Consider the following 18,189-nt stretch of genomic DNA (forward strand, 5'->3'; position numbering starts at 1 on the left):
GTTGCACAACACAACTGTGTGCCAGAGGTATGTGAGCAGTGTGCGTGCACTCACAACTTACGTGTGCAGTTAACAGCCGTACTCAAATCTGCAAATAAGTCAGTATAATTAGTCTTTGATGGTGATGTGGAAATTTGGCAAAGACATATTCAGTCTAGTATATAAATTGCCAATTTATACCTTTTAACATAAGCTTTTCTTAAAGGTTAAAAGGTTCAGTTCTTTTAGACAGAAAGAAGGTATGCTGAACCTCCAGCGTAACTATTTTTTTCCTGTGATCTCCCCTACATCTACTTCTAAGATGCTTACACACCTTGAAATAAATCTGACTTCATTTTTGTTTGTCTCAAAAGGCATCAGTCATTTAAGCACAGCATGTCTGCCTTTGTGCTTGTCTTAAATGGCATGTGAAGTATTTGAGGTAGTTCATCTTCCCACTGTTCAGTTAAGGAAAGCTTTCTTACCTTTCTTGCTTTGAGCATTCTGCACGGCCAGCTCCTGCCTCAAGGCACAAATGGAAGCCTCACGCACTAGAGCGGAAAGGTCTGCCCCTCTACAGATATAAACAGAGGAGGTTATTTTAGGACAAATGTCTTTCGCTGAAGGTATATAAAAAGGCAGGACACTACAAATAATGGCAAGAGACCAGTGGTGCTGTCATAAAGTTTCATGATATGAGCATTGGAAAGAGCTCTGAGGACTACCCAGTGCTGCAGCCTTCGTTATGGAGTGACATCCGCCAGATTTTAGACACAGATTAACATCAAATAAATAAGAAGTAAAGGAAGAGGCAAAAACCTTAGCCAGCAGTCTTAAAAATGCCAAAGGATTGGTTAATATTGTGCCACTTTATGGGAACATGATGCATTTTTTTTCCATCAGCCTTATGAAAGCTTCAAATAGAATCGCCCAGAGGGCATTGCCTTGCTCAAAGCTGCATCAACATTCAAGTAAACACACTCTCAAAATAATAATATCCACCAGACATTGTCAGATCAGTCTTTCTAAATATTAACAGCTGGAAACTGGAAGCAAAACTTTTTACCAGCCTTCAAACTGGTGGAAGTCACTGAACCAAAGAAAATATTCACAATGAACTCATAATGCTTCATTCTGGGGTGCTAGAAGTACTCCTGCATTTAACAAACAAAACCAAAAATGACACAGCCAAAAAACCCCCATCAAATAACCCCAAAAATCCACCTCACAAACAAAAAAACCCCAGCAAATAAAATGCCAAATACAAACCAACACAAATGTAACAAAAACCAGAACAACCCACCCCCAAACCCAAACACACCTCCACAAAATAATCAGGGAGTGAAAGGGGCAGACAAAGAAAAAGTACTCGTCTTTCCCAAATATGAAACGACAAACTAAACATTGTTTCTGGTGACAGTTTCCATTTCTAAGATTCAGAAGCAATACTGTGACAAGCAGCATGCCGTAAAATTTATCTTGTGAACTCCAGAAAAATCACAGAACATTAGGGCTTAGAAGGGACCTCAGAAGATCATCTAGTCCAGCCCCCCTGCCAGAGCAGGATCACCTACAGTAGGTCACACAGGAACGTGTCCAGGCGGGTTTTGAATGTCTCCAGAGAAGGAGACTCCACAACCTCCCTGGGCAGCCTGTGCCAGTGCTCTGCCACCCTCACAGTGAAAAAGTTTTTTCTAATGTTTTTGTGGCACCTCCTATGTTCCAGCTTGTACCCATTGCTCCTTGTCCTGTCATTGGACATCACTGAAAAGAGCCTGGCTCCGTCCTCCTGACACTCCCCCTTGACATATTTATAAACATGAATGAGGTCACCCCTCGGTCTCCTCCTCTCCAAACTAAAAAGACGCAGCTCCTTTCTGAATAAGGGAGATGTTCCACTCCCTTAATTCATCTAATTCATTAACTATCAATAAATCATTTAATAGATTAGAGCTTTCTGAACTTTTGCAGAATGCAATTGCAAATTATTCTGACAGACACACCTATCAAGCTTTTTTTAAAGAACACACCTTGGCATTCCCAAAGCAGAAGTTGAAATAGGCTCTCCTTGCTTTGTCAAACACTTCACTTTCAACTGTGTGACAGAACAAGTTGCCTATGGTTGTTTAACCAATTTGCTTTCATCATCATTGCATATGAGGGCTCTTTTATCTTTAGATTATGCAAGAGTCACAAAATAAAAGCAAGCAAACCCAAGAGGCCTCTTCTGAACTGTATTTACAGCCTGAAGAGGACTATTCCAGATGAAAAAGCCTTTAGCATCCATATATTCCTACCTACTCCTCAGAAAAAAGCACAAGTGAAAGGAAGAAAAACAACATAAGGGAAAAGGTTTATAAACCCTGACAGTTAAGAGATCTTATTGGTAATAACAACGCACATTATCATGCAGCAGAAGACTGTTGGCACTGCACACTAAAGTAAAAACTAGAATCTACTCACGTATAACAATCGCAGTGTTGACTGTGAGCAATTTCTTCAAGGCTTACATCAATATCCAGTGGAGGCCGGGTGCCATCCTAAAGGAGTTGAGATAAAATCAAACCAATTCAAAAAAGTTTCTAATCTTCCTCTTTTTATTAACTGCATTAATCATATATTTTTTATATCTATATCTAGACAGACAATTTCAAACTTAGAAGTTTTCCATTCTGCATTTCATAGAAGTTTACATACAATTTAGACATTCCTGTCGACTTTTTGACACTATTCTTCCATATTATTACTGCTTTCTCCACAAAGATCCCAGAAGTGGTTTCTTTGTTACTATTTTTGTATCTCTAACAGCAAAAAATATTGAACAACATTGTAAATTATATTTGATTTGAAATCAGCCAACAACACTTTCAAGCACTGTAAGCGTGGAGATTTCCCCATCACCCTTAGACTACAGTAAAGTAGTATCATGGCAGTACTGAGATTCTAGATGTCTCTAGTATCAAACAATACCTGAGTTTACACATGGAAGGACACTATATTTGATACAATTGATATACTTCTGTCAAACACATTTGACAGAAATGCGCAAATTCATATAATTATTTTCTGACTTCTTCAGGTGAACTAATATGCTACATATAATACCTTCAAGAGAAAAATTAAAATATATAGTAAGTGGCAAGTCAAAACTCTTGAATACTTAACAGACAGTACAATAATCAAGGACTAGGCAGAAGGAACCAACCTTGAATGAAACTTCAGTAGAATACCAGCTAAAAGGGGAAAAAAACACCAAACACAAAGGGATAGCATCATTTTGAAACAAGGAAGCCTCATACAATTCCCTACGTCATGCTTAGGTAATTGTTGTACAAGACCGCAAGCCAGAAAGACATCTTCTTGGCTCAAAAGAAAAGTTTTACCTATTGCTTTGAGCAGCAACATAGGTTGGGCATTTTCTGAGTGGGATGATCTGCCTACTCTGGAGACAGAGAAGCCTGATCCAGCTCACAGGAATGTAAGTACACTGGCAACTTCAACATGTGAAGGCATGCTGCTCTTGCCTAATTAATATGCAATTTGAAAACAACTGATTTGTACAAGTTAACTGAAATAAAACTCTTTCACAACAAAGCTTCAACCTATGCTGGGGTTGTCTTCCTTATAAATCATTCCTCCCCCTAACTCCCTTTTCTACTCCTCATGCTGCCTTTGAAAGCGTGCACGTTTTCCCTTGGCAATGATTCTCAGTTTCCACGTCCCCTGCACGTATTCCTCAGGGACTTCTGGGAGTATATACCGACACCCAGAGGCCACTCACATCTGCACCAAACATTTAATTTTATCTAGCCCTGAGCACATATTTAAGCAAGTGCTTCTTTTACATAGATTTTTCTCATTTCCATACCTAGCATGCATGGATGAAGTCTGACAAAAATAAGGTATCTCAATTAATTTAACATATTCTTGCAGATAACTCTTATGTATTTTTAAAGAAAATAACAACCTATATCTTGTTCTTATCACTAGAAATACAAAACGTTGCCTGGCTTAGTGAGAACTCTGAGAAGTAGTAACGTGGGAACAACCCTGGCCTCCTCATGGAGTGAACATGGAAACATGCAAGGGAGAGACTCAGAGTGTTTGTATCTCAAACAGCAAAGATGGTTTTTCAGCAGAAGACAAATACTCTCTGATAACAGGATAATGACAAGGTTACCACACTGCATGTGCCACACCTCTTGGTGTTATCCCAACAGGAAGATAAACTGTAGCCACAAAGATTCCCAGAAGGAAGGAGCAAAGACACTTCTCAGCAACCTCGCCCATGATTTATGGCAGCTGAAGTCAGGATGATTCTTAAAGGGAATCTGGAAAGCAGCTCTCTCCAGCAACCAGTTAGCCAACACCAGTCAAGAGGAAGCCAAGGGATGAAGTGAGGACTCAGCACCCTCATCCCTGGTGTTGCACGCCAGTGAGCCTGGCCCTGCCACTTGGACACGAGCATCTCGGTGACGACACGCAACTGTGAGAGTGTGAGCAAGCGAAATCTATGAGAGTGCGAGGGAAATCCCTTTTGTTTAATGCCACCTTCCCTTCCCATGAAGTCTTGCACCAAGCTTTGCTGTGCTAATTTCCCTATGCCACTAACTACAGTGAGACCACTTGAAACAGTCACAAATCTCCAAAGAGTCTCCAGGAAAACTTAGGTAGAGCAAGACTCAACACCTGTATATTAAAATAAACCAGAGCAGATGTAAACTCTGTACCAGAATCCTTCTGCTCTGCTCAGTCTAGTGACCGACCCACATGAAACACTCCTTCCAGAAGAACGAGGGTGGTTGTATTGAGTCAGAACAATCACACAGGCCCAATTTCGAAAGAACGCTTTGACTTATCTTTAATAGAAAATTTGGTAAAACACAAAATATAATTCCTTGCAGTGTGTTTGAAAAATGACTCACAGATGTTACTCTCAAATTTTCTCTAGGCCTTTTAAAAGGCAACCACCTTTGAGAACACGGTTGTAAAAAGTTTTAAGTAAAATATTTACTGCCATTAGTAAACTAGGGCATATTTACTTTTTTTTCCTCCAGGAAGTAATGGATAGAACAAATGACAGAAAGTCTAATATCCTGAATTTGTAATGACAGTCTCACTTTTGAACCATTTTGCCATGAAAGAACATGCTTGAATGACTTCTCACTTTCTAAATTCTCCTGTGGGATTAATTATTGACTACACTACAACTTCATGCTTACACAAGTCTGAATTATCTTTTTTACAAGTTTTCTAAATAATTTTTTTGCCACAGTTTTCGCAACACTGTGCTATCTTTTCTCAATAGTGAAGACTCAAGTCTCCTTTGCAGTTCGAAAAACCACCTGACAGAACACCCGCTCTTAACAGTCAATGTTTATCTGCTGGAAAAAGTAGGAAATACCTGAGTGATTCACAAAGCTTTGTATGTACTTTTTTTTTTAAAGGCTTTGATTACTGTTGTACAATACTTACAGAAATACACAGATAGAATACTATAATCCAAATATCTGAAGTGGCAGCATGTGCCATTAACCACAGAGAGGACCCATGAAGGCAGGTATTTTACATTTTCACATTTACTTTGACCTACAACCTCTATCATCACACACTTCCTTTAATGCTACAGGCAATTAAGTGTCACAACTACTGTTGAGAAATACAGTTGGAGCTTGTGAATCATTTTGGTGAATGTGTGGAAACCCCCCCCCCCCCCACCAAAATCTTACAAAAACACTTCTAGGCCCATTACTCACACAGATAGCTATCTTTTTAATTACATTTGCTCCAACTGTAACTATAAAGGCAGTGGCTTCTATGTCTAATAGGTTTGCTTTACTCAGGATTTATGAAGCCCTTGAAGTCTCAGAGCAAATTTAACAGCTGATGTGGCTGATGGCTTATTTTTATGACCTCATGTAATATCTGAAAGTGCTTCATGAGACAGGATCCTGCAACTCTTTGTAAAATTTCATTTGTCTCAAATCATTCCACCAACCTTCAAGATAAGGATTTATTATTTCCAAATACTCACTTTGGTAATGGTCTTTAAAATAGCAAGTCGATCTTCAGGTGGTGGCAAACCCACATAGAGTGTTTTATCCAGTCTACCAGGACGCAGGATAGCCGGGTCAATTATATCTTAGGGAGAGGAAACATAGCGGGAGGGGGGGAAAAAAATATCCAGAAATGAGATATATCCTTAGCAAAGTATAGACACGAGAAGGAATCTTTGCATACTTGAACTGAGACACAAAGAAGCATTTGTGCCATGATGTGAAGCTCTGAGCATTAAGATGAAATAGTTTCACCTCTGTCTAGTAGAAGCCTCTATCACCCAGTAAAGTTAAGCTGCATTTGCTCAAATATGGCTCATAAATACCAACTTCATCTCTTCACAAAGACAACTATCTTTGGCAACACAGTACTAGAACACTTTAGCTGCTGTACCTAGCAAGTGAGGAATTCCACACTGATTCCTAACAAGGGGCGGGGGGGAAAGTTCTTCTGGTTTGTTCTATTGGAAGGAACAACACTTGTATTAACCATTGCAAATCTGCTTGAAAGGCATAGTGATAAATTAAGAATAACAACATAGTGATAAATTAAGAATAAGAAGTACACAGGGCCAATCATAAGCACCCATATGTAAATTTAATTTTAGTAGTCATTTGCATTTCTACTACATATTAATTTTCTGAATGGTAATATAGGGTACCTACAAAAATATAAAATAGAGCTGCAATGTAAAGAATTTATTTCCCAGGAAGAACTACAGACTCCAGATTCTATTATGTGTGGAGAATTAAGAAACCAAAAGTCATCACAAATGTTTCTAGGACATCATTCAAAGCTTAAATGTAATATAAATGTCTCATGGCCTTTGAGCACCATGGCCTTCAATACCAAACTTCCACAAACAGTAATTCAGGACATAAATACTAAGAGAAGACTTCAATTCCTGTCTGCATTTCAGCACAAACTGCCAGGATGATGATCCTAAATGCTTCCCCATGGCTTGTATCCCCATCTATCAAAACCGACAATGGTATTACTTGCTCTATTTTGCTACGGAATTCTATTGAGTCCCTATCCCTGGAGGTATTTAAAAGACATGCAGACATGGCACTTGGGGACATGGTTTAGTGGTGGACCTTGCAGTGCTGGGTTAATGGCTGGCCTTAATGATCTATCCCACATACTACAGCAATGTGAACAGCTCAGGTACAAAAGCACCCAAAGAAGATATGAAGAAAAATGCACTTCTAGAATAACAGACTTTTTTGAAGTCTGTAAGTTATACAGATGTGTTAAGATAGCTGTTGCAAGAATCTTATCCAAAAGTTAACAGCTGAAAGTTACACTTAAGTCTTAAATTAGGACTCCAAATGAAGGTCAACACCCTTGCCATGGTTACATTCTCCTGAAAAAATGTAGCTAATGGACAAACTACATGCATTCAGGCGTATTAAAGTGAAGAACTGGGAAAAGTTAAGCTGTTAATCCTTACTGTAGAGATGTTTAAAAGAAAAACAAACAAACAACAGAAGCCAAATCCCAAAACAGTAGCACAGAAGCACTGCTATCTCTCTTTTGCTTAAATCTGTCAAGAGTCCAGCTACCTGATCCTACCACAGCATAATCTTGATTCACTTTTTAAAGTTACTTTCTTACCTATGCTTAAGAAACAAAAAGTAGAACGAGATGCATACATTAAAAATTGCCATCTTTTTCTAGGACAAAAGTGATTATTTTTTTTCCCCCAAGACACAGCAGTCGTGGCCAGAAGCATCTATGTAGGCAAAAATCAGCTACTGTGAATGCAATGAGAAAGATGAGAGAGAAAACTAAGACTTAATGTATTAATTTAATCCAGACCAGCCGCACCAAGGGTTAAACACAATCCCTGCGATGGTACGCTCAGACAAAAACATCTTTCCTATATATCCATGCGCAGTGGTATATGATACTCAATCTCACTTTTGGCACATGTACTTTCCTGTTTTTGTGTCTCTGGGGACGGAAGTCTTGCCAATTATTAAGATGAGGTGACAAAGTTTGATCAACAGAGCAATTACAAGCATCAAAACAAATACTCTCGCTACGGATTGCACTGTGACATCGTGCACTCGCTAACTTCTCCATTCTAAGGTTTCAAGAGCTCTTCAAAAATATTAAGCTCCATACGGAAAATACTGTTTCCATTTTGTACTATTTGTCCAACGATACAAAGTAGCGATAGGGCCTAAAGGTGCATTCACCCATTCCCACGTCAGTGGTTACATCACCCGCACTCCAGGAGTTACTACAACACACACCAACTCAGTGAGCTGCAGTAATGGTGGCTTGCAAGGAGAAGATCTAAACAGAAGAGACTCAACTAATTTTAGACATTTCACATTTTAATTACATTGAAGTAGTTATGATAGATACCTCTTTCAAAGCCAATTATTGTTTCTCAAGTTTGAAAGTGAAACATGGAAATATGGTAACACACAGCACTTTTCCAGGCAGTTGTCTCAGAAAGAGAATATGTTTCTACCGAGAAAAATGTCTAGTTAATAATTTTCTGTCTCGGTTTTCTGATGCAGTCAATGGCATTGACTGTCATTAGAAGACAGTAGCACCATTTTCCAAATAATTTGGCAAAATTACATAAGATATTTAGAGTACATCCATTCCTTGCTTTGTTTTTAAAGGTTAAAACAAGGCACTAGCCTCTACAGCATTATGTAATATTTCAGTTTGCTACACAGCCCTCCAAACTACCACAAAATGTTATCCTCTTCAGTAAATTCTATTGAAAGTATCTTCCCAAGATTCCTTATAATGTGACATTCTGTTGTCCAACAATAAAATCTATGAATCCCACACTCATTACCAGTTGATTATTTATATGTTAACTGTGTAAGAACCACTAATGTTTACAGAGGCCCAGTGCACACCAGTAACAACTATGGTGCTGAGTCCATCAAACTTCTCCTATACTCACTACAGTTTTTAAAACTGTATTTTATAAGATCTAGGAGCTCACATCTGTGACTTTCCGGAATGTAGGGGCAGAAGTCACAAAAAGTCTTCTGTGACTCCACATGAACACTGCAGTTAATAACCTTGCTCCTATGAGACAAACAAACTCCACTAAAGTTACTGTAAAAGATACATAACGCTCAAGGGCTGGTGAAATTCAAGAAATATAATTCGGGTGAATTAGAACTATCATGAAATAAATTGCTCCATGCCGCACATATTAGCCGCTTTTCTTAGATCTTGCCCTGCCTTTAATTCAGCAACATGTATAAACAGGTATAAACAGAGCAAACAAATATCCCAAACCAAAACTGTAACTATTGTCAGAGACTGGAGATTGGGGTTTTTTATTGTGTTTCAAAACATGTGGTTCCAGCAAATAGTTCTAGAAAACTAATATAAACTTGCTAAAGAAAAATAGAAGTCCCTGAAACTAGGTCCTAAAATAACAGCAGGAGGGAAATTCTGCAAGAATTAATTTTAAAAAGCTAGAGGAAAAGCCTATGAATAAAAGCAAAGACATCACCACAGTCTGTGTTAAACATAAATCACTATGTTTGTAGAATTTCACAGATTTCTTGTCCGTTTCCTCAAGTTACATACAGCTCCTTAGATCCCGCAGCAAATGCTGCTTAGTCAGCATTTCTCTGAACAGTTTATAAATGTTCAAACCCTGGGAAATCAAGAAAAGACCAGAGAGTAGTAGTATCCAATATTGAAACTCACACTGCTAACTAGAAAATTGTGGAAATTATAGACCTCAGTTAACAGTCGTGCTTCATGGCTTTGTAAGTAATTAATCTCAAATTTGGGGAAGGAAGTAGACCTAAAACAAACATAATTATTCTGACCCACGAAGTTTCTAACACGAGATGACATTTCTGCCTCTTTTTTTCCCTTCTCTTTCCAATGACATTGAGTGCTTTTAAAGCTTATTCCAAAAGTCTGACACTGGTTCTGCATTTAGGTGGAAAGAGATTGAGTTGGGAATACTGCATCCCAGCTAATTTAGCAGTAGTCAAGAAAGATCTACAGAGGACTTTCAAAGTCACTGAATAAGTGCCAAAAAAAAATAAAATCAAATATCCTACTTTTAAGGACAGATCAAAGGCTTATTTCAGCACTGTCAGAATAAGAACTACCACTTGCAGATTGTATAAAATAAACACAGGAATCAATCTATTGTGCCTGCCCTTTCAGCAGAACGGGAATTAGAGTGATCCAAGTCCTTAAAGGTTATTATAAAAAAAAAATAAAAATTTGGCAGTCTTCAGTCATGGGGTATATAAAACTTCACCATAATACCTTGTCGCAGGTGCTAACACCTCACCGGAACAACTGCGTGAGGAATATACCTTGATGCCAAAACTTGTTGAGCCACTGCTACCCTACTGCTAGTACTATTATTTTATATAATAATAATAATATCTTTATGAGAGAAAACTCTTCTTTTGGCATGACAGTCCCTGGACTGCATTGCTGACAACACAGACTAACAGTCATGAACATTACCAACAACCAACTACAAAAGCTACTGCGCATGCAACCAACTACAAAAGAAGTGTCTTGAAAAGCCATTTTCTCTCATATTAAATGACACTAACATGAATTTAAAAAGATGAGATCTCACACTTCACAATACTGACCCAGTGGAAGAGTCCAGGAAGTTCTGCTGGGATACATATTTAGATTTATATTATACAATGCCTCTGCACCTGTATTCAACCTAACTATGATTGACTTATAAGCAAAAGAGCTTTTCAGGAACCACAACTTTTACTGTTTGCAGGAATCATTTAAATACACCAGCCAGCATAAGCCACACCTCTCCTACAGGACCCTGCTTGGACATTTTGAGAGCGCTTTACTAGAACAGACTTTGCTGTTCTTTACCCGCAGTGTGCTCCTACTAGGTACTCAGACCATACTAGCAAAATTTAATTTGGTGAACTCTGTGTCTTTCTCAGCTCCATAAACGGTGAATAAACCACACAAGAGAAAAATGAGCTTCCCCAGTTTAACAGTGAAAGTTGCTCTGATAAAAGCCACGTTGATTGGAAACCATTCCTTCACACTGACAAATGCAGATGTCACAGCAAAAATTTGTAGTCTGAACCTATCCCAAGTGTTATTCATGCACACAGCTGATATCCCGCTGAAGCAAGAGTTCCAGCCTAGCCAAACTCTGTAGATAATTGCCTCCTCTAGCAAAACCGGATGAGCCATGCTTTGCTGTTCAGCAAAACATATTTTATCTTGCTGGCAAAAGAACTCCTTTATCAAGATACAATTCATTTCCACTTACAGAATTTGCAGATACATTAGTACCCTTCAGTTTGATGACTGTATTTGCTACCCCTGCTTTTGCGTTTTCTTCACGTTGGCCATTTTTTACCTCGAGTTCATTTTCTTCCATCAGTATGACTGGCTAGTAGCACACCACTGAGTTGCCGCCTTACAAATTTCCCAGCTTCTTTCAAATATTAGTTCAATCCTGACTTCTCAGGAAACTTTTGTGATTCTGATTATTGCCATATAGCCGAGTACATCTACCACTGCAGCTGAACAAGGCAACAGTGATTTTTCAAAACTAAAAATAATAAAATAAAATCCCCCAAACCATTACAGAGGTACTTTACACCAATATAAAGGTAAAACTGTGTCCAGTATAAAGGGATGAGTTAACAATTGCACAGATGTCTGTTTCATATATGCATGAAAACAAGACCCATAAGCAAGTACTGAATCAGCGTAAACCTAAACTTGGCAAAGCTGGGAACTAGGACAAACCTGCCACATGCAAGTATTTATATCTCAAAATCAATGTCTGAGCAACATTTAGTCTAAACTGGCCCTTGTAAAGCTACTAAACTACTTGCAATCAGCAGCCTCTAAAAGAGGAGTCATTAGCTCAGAGCAGTGCAACGTACACGCGCTGGCCTCAAAAGCCTTCGCCCCACATCTGCCAGTGTCACATCCAAGGTGGCACCGTGGGAGGTCAAGCTGGATGTTCCGTCAACTTCAAAAGTGTTGGAGTTCACACCCCGCGCAACTGGTCGCATGTAATGATGAATTTACCGTCAGCAGCAATTAGATACGAAGCCCTTGAGAAATATCAACAAATAAGGCCTGATAGAAATACTTGCACAAGCAAAACTAATTTAGCAAGAGATCTCTTTCCTCAGGCAACTTGATGACACTAGTACTAACATCTTTGGTACATCCACTGTATCTAAATATAGATGTGCTACATTATATAACCTTATTCTCTTCTCTGCATTAATTAGGCAGGTCAGAATCATGCCAGAAAAAGTTACCACTTCAGATCAAAGGATTTCTAGAAGCAGATACAGATTTAACCATCTACTGCTCATACTTCACCATGTAGAAGGTTTGACAGTCTGTCATGGTGGAAGGAATTCAAGAGACAGGAAAATTTTTCTCAAAATATTTAAATTTTTTGACCACTGGAAAAAATGAAGAACGCCTCATAGTTGCCTATTTTCCTGAATCTATAGGACACAAGCAATCTGTCAAGTATTTTAACCTCAAATATTTAATCTTTTAATTTATATCCAAAGTAGATATGCTACTATTTTTACCTGCTAAGCCATTTCTCAACAGAATTCTACATCTTGTCCTTATGTAATACTTGCAGGTATGAAACAACTAACTGTGGCTTGCCGTTACCAGTAATTTGCCAAATACGTGCTCTAGGCAAAAAAAGTGCTTTCCAAAATTCTGGTACCTACAGCAGCACAGTTTTATGAAGATAGACCAGTAACTCTGTATTTAATTTCCATTGCAATATTCAGAAAAATGCTCATAAACAGGAAAGTGCAACATTTTCACGTGTATGTTTCTTTCTATACTGACATCAAATTCCTTTAGTTCTAACTCAGCACCTAGATGAAGTTCAAATTCAGGAAAAGACAAGTTTCTGGCTCTGTATAAAACACAATACATCTCCATAATAAAAAAAAAAAAAGAAAGAAAAAAAGAAAAAAGGCAGAAAACTGGTTGTAAAACATATGATGTCTGTGAAGTAGGTGTCAGTGTTTAGCTTATTTTCTAAGAAGATGCTGCAGGAACTGCAAAAGCTACAAAAATTGAAGAGCCAGCAAGGGAGCACAGATAGCTGTTGATACCAAAGCTTGCCAGAACATGAGGGAATAGCAGGATGACCTCAGGCGAGGGAACTGAGTTTGGAATGTGAAGCCCAGGAAGGAAAAGATAAGCAAGTGGAAAAGTTATTTAACATAAGATAAATGCCCCAAGGCAAAAAAAAAATAATTAAAAGTAGCAGAAAACTATAAGGTTTCTTTAGAAAGAAAAATCAATGCAAGCAGCAAAAAACCCCATAATTTATGTTTTAGTTCTCTTTTGGTTTTATGTTCAACAAAGATGATCTGAAGTCTAAGTCAAAGGTTTTTCAAAGCATTTTACAGCAATGGTATTGGGTGTTAATTAATACACTTTAAAGAGGTTGCTTCATCTCACACTATCACAAGAATGTGGAACAGATTAATTGATCAGAAAAGATTTGGATTTGAGGAGACACTGTTATTTTAAGTACAGAACAAGGTTAGTTACAGAATTAACGTATGTAAGAAGACGTGATTTCATTAGGAGAGAATCAAGGACATACAACTTATCTTGTTTATGATTTCTGAGTCCTTACCTGGCCTGTTTGTGGCAGCCATAATGAAAACCTGCTGACGATTCTCCAGACCATCCATCTCTGTGAGCAACTGGTTAACTACGCGGACACTGGCTCCTGACTTTAAAAGGAAAGATTTGTCAGCAAAACTGAGGTAGTAGTGGGAATGTGAATATTTAAAAGCAGAAGAAGCAAAAGATCAACTAGCTCCCTGCCCTGAAATACTACTCAGATAAAAAGTTTCTTTTTCACACTTTCAATGTAGCTGTATTCTGGATTTCTACTACCATACTCTTGGCACGTTTCCACCCCAAATTCATGCTACCTATGCAAGTGTCACACATTTTAAGATATGGCAAACCTTTTCTTTCCCATTAAAATGAAGGACTTGCTTAAAGAAGTACACATAGATATTTATACCAATCATTCTCACATCTACCTCAACAAGAAAATCCCCCAAAATTCAGGATTTGATTAAAAAATCTCAGAATATTCAAACATCTGAAAGAAGAGTTTCAGCAGGTGAGCTACTTGGAGTTAAATGTTAATTGCATAGCAGCGATATCCTAAAAGTAAATTCAATAGTTTAATCTGAATTTCATTCTAGAACTGGGGAGAGAGAAAGCACAGAAGCTGAAGAACAGGAGTTCGATTATGCAGTAAAAACTGATCAATGATTTTGAAGAATGTTGTTCTAAGTGTTTCATTTTAAAGGTACAAAAATATAAAACCACCTAGGGATAATGAGAATATGCAGTGACAATGCACATAGGTCACAAAAAGCCAACGGAAACACCAAATGCTCCTGAGTTTCAACTGTGAAACCCAAGGGTTTTCACCAGTATCACAGCCTGAGTCACAAAGTCACCACTCTCCTACACTGGAATGGGTTGTCCAGGGCTGTGGCGGAGTCCCTGTCCCTGGAGATATTTAAGAGTTGGGTAGACAGTGCTCAGAGATATGGTTTAGTCGAGGACTTTTCAACATTAGGTTAATAGTTGGACTTAATGACCTTACAGGTCTTCTCCAACCTTGGCAATTCTGTGATTCTGAGGCCAAAGCACACTTGTTCCCTCTCCCTGGCTACCATCTACACCTGCTGTAGTGCCCCGTACTGGCCACTTTCTTTTACGGTGTGGGAACCACCACCTCCAGACAGTCAAGAAGTCAAATCTCAACTTTTTCAGCTTGGTTATCTTTCATGGGAAGGAAAGTATGGATGTGATTCAGAAACAGTTGACCAAGCCCTCTTTCCTACGAACTGGAACTACAACAGTCCTTCTGTTAAAGTCACTGATGGCAACAGCTGAACAGTACAGTACTCAACTCTTTGTTGAAAAAAAGCATATTTGCTTTCAGCCATCAACATACACGCACCAGTGCAGTATCATAAAACAGAAGCGCTTCCTCTGCATAAAAAAAAGTGGCTTTCCTTTCACCACACCAAGAGTTTGTGCTAACACCACCCCCAGACAAAGCAGAAGTCAATCCTGGGTGTAGGGAGCTACTATTCCAAAACAATAACAACAAAAAAGATCATCAAGATAGAAAAACCTTCACAGGCAGAGTAATTCTCAAGTCTAATGCATTCCACATATGGTCCTGTGTCAAATATTTTCATGACCCAGTTCACGCTGTTCAAATAAATACATGCTTCAGGCAAGTGTTACAGGTGTTAGGACTTGGCAGTAAATTAAACATGGTATTAAATAGCACTCCTTCATCTCTTCCTACAGCTCCACACAGTCAAGTTGGTAGGAATACCGAGGAAGGACTTCTTACAAGAGTGTCCAGCGACTGGACAAGGGGAAATGGGTTTAAGTTGAAGGAGAATAGATTTAGATTGGATCTTAGGAAGAAATTCTTCAGTACGAGAGTGGCAAGACTTTGGAATAAATTGCCCAGAGACGTTGTGGCTGCCCCCTCCCTGGAGGTGTTCAAGGCCAGGTTGGACGGAGCCCTGAGTAGCCTGATCTAGTTGAGAGGTGTCCCTGCCCATGACAGGGAGGTTGGACTAGATGATCTCCAAGGTCCCTTCCAGCCTGGGCCATTCTAGGATTCTCTGAATGTTTTTTCTATGTATGCATACTGAAAAAAGTATTAAGCTTTTCAAAATTTAACCAAAACATTTTTCCTCAGATATGAGAAAGCCTGCTGGATTGTTTTTCTTAGGAGTTACTGAACAGAGTGCCCTTCCAGGTACTTCTGTTGCTAGCACAATGCCACAAAAGCTGCAACCAAGATTAAATTATTATGCAGATATTTTAAGACAGACTCACTTCACGATCAGACCTCCGAGGACACAAAGCATCAACTTCATCAAAAAATATAACACAAGGCGCTGAATTCCTGGCACGCTGGAATACTTGACGTACAGCACGCTCACTTTCACCAACATACTGCAAATGACAAATCACAGTGAAACAATGTAAGACATAAAGATTTTGCTTGGAAAGAAAAAATTAAAAAAAAAAAAAAATCACAGTTTAAACACTCTGAGATGCTTTGCAAGGGAGAAGTGCAACCTGGTGATGAGTTTACTTCTGGTAACAGTCTGTTATCTCTATTTCCTTACCAATCAAGATTTACATGGGAACTAGTTGTCACTAGCTCAGTTTTGACAGTGTGCAGTATATTCAGAGTTCAGTAGAACTTTCTGGGGAATAAATACCATAATTTTAATAAATGCCATCACTTTGCTATATTTATTAACAAATAAAATCTTCATTAAGGATCTTGTTCTTCAACTGTTCATAAACAAACTCATTGAGTAATGTGAACATCTGAAGTTCATATGGTGGTTGCCTGAAGATAGGCTGGTGGCAGGGAACTGAAGAGGAAGCCAGAATTTAATTTTAAAAAGTTGAATTGCAGGGGTGGGGTTTGCCAAGTTGTAAATGCAGACATTTCAGTTTTTCCAAACAAACATGCTTTGCCACAATTTATGTCTTAACACAGTCTGTGAATCACAATCAGACATTTTCTCTTTATTCGACAAGGAAATAGGGCTCCTCATTAACTGAGAATTTTATTTCCTGCCTGTATCAGCATTTGAAATATACATTAAAAGATTGTTTGGGTAAAGAGTAATCAAACTCAGCATTTTGGTTTTAGCTTCCAAATTACTGACAAAGACGTAACGGTCTTCCAAGATGTGAGCTGCAGTCATCTTGCTAATTCAACACATTTTCTTAACTCTAAGAGAGACTGAAACGATGTCACAACACTTCTAAGTCCAGTGCGCCAAACATTCAGGCAACAGCACTTTTATCTGCTAAAATGTAAAATTTTGAAAAATTACTCTGACCAACTGAAAAACCACCACACTGCTTTCTAAGATTTCAAATATCCATTAAAAAGCTAAAATGACAGGCAGAAGGCATTTCTGAACTTGAAAGTTGAAAATTTTCCTTTGCTTAGTGAAAGATCGATGATTTGCAGTTACCGATCACCAAATGCTCTCATAGTAGATTTGAATTTTTGTTCTTCTTCCTGAACAATGACAAGCACTGATGGCTAGTCATTTACAAATCCTACTTCAGCCAAGTAGGCTTCATCTGCCAAGTAATTTAAACCAAGATATATACTTAAACTACCCCAGTAGCTTTTTCCTCTTCACATGAACAACTTCACTGCTAAAAGCTTTAGGAAGAGGTTAAATGAAGCAACTTCAGTTGCACCAATATCAGTTGTGTAATTATCAGAAATTTTGTTTGCCCCATGCTTTGGACAAGAAGTCCATAAATAATAAAAGCACAACGATTAGTGCTTACCATATTTAGCAGTTCAGGACCTTTCACAGATATGAAGTTCAGTCCGGACTCATTTGCCACAGCCTATCAAAAAGGGTAAGAGAGATACGTATAAACTATGCATTTTTCTTATATTCTTTGGTTCTGTTCACAGAGCAATAAACAAATTTAAGGGAAGGAACATAGTTATCAACTGTTTGTAAAAGACAGAGCATGAGTGGGGCAGGGAAGTTGGCAAGGTGTTCTCTCTCTGCAATGAGACAGTGTTCCACATTCACACCATAACCCTCTCGCCAATTAATAGCTGAAGAATTCTCAATAATTAGTGGGAGCTAGAGATATTCAGCTACATAAGAGCATTTGAATAAAAAGATGACTGATAATCTGGAAACTTGCACGATTATCTGCATCTATATGGGGATGCCCTAAGAACTAAAATGCTCGAGAAGGAAACTAAAATTATTTTCAGTAAGGTAAATATAATAAAGAAAAAATTCATAAATCTAATAGACTGTAGGCTGCTTCCAAATATATAATTTAGTTACAGTGGAATATTCTATAAAAGTGGTTAGCTAACAGAGTTTCTTTCCATCTTTGCTACTTTCTTCTTAACCAACTTCATCCTTTGTGTTTTGCAGTAATCCCTTCTCAATTTAAGCAAAATTTTAACTTTATGGCAAGAAAAATCAAATAACTTCAGCATAGAGGCCCAAATTTCATCTTCTATAGAGAAGTGTGCAAAATCACAGAATCACAGAATGTTAGGGG

The 18,189-nt window shown here is 38.3% G+C and overlaps 1 protein-coding gene across 1 annotated transcript in view; it reads right to left on the reverse strand.

Moving 5' to 3' along the window:
- The window catches only part of NVL (nuclear VCP-like), a gene marked incomplete at its 5' end in the record, with an annotated part of 22,278 nt that extends 4,773 nt beyond the window's left edge, over positions 1-17,505 (reverse strand). Inside the window, 6 exons of the mRNA XM_009864568.1 lie at positions 465-553; positions 2,443-2,519; positions 6,014-6,120; positions 13,691-13,790; positions 15,949-16,068; positions 17,443-17,505. Of these exons, the coding sequence (XP_009862870.1) occupies positions 465-553; positions 2,443-2,519; positions 6,014-6,120; positions 13,691-13,790; positions 15,949-16,068; positions 17,443-17,505 (556 nt within the window). The remainder of the gene's footprint in view (positions 1-464; positions 554-2,442; positions 2,520-6,013; positions 6,121-13,690; positions 13,791-15,948; positions 16,069-17,442) is intronic.
- Between the last annotated feature and the right edge of the window lie 684 nt (positions 17,506-18,189).

The sequence above is a fragment of the Apaloderma vittatum genome, unplaced genomic scaffold (assembly GCF_000703405.1).
Source record: "Apaloderma vittatum isolate BGI_N311 unplaced genomic scaffold, ASM70340v1 scaffold16852, whole genome shotgun sequence".
NCBI classification, from domain to species: domain Eukaryota; kingdom Metazoa; phylum Chordata; class Aves; order Trogoniformes; family Trogonidae; genus Apaloderma; species Apaloderma vittatum.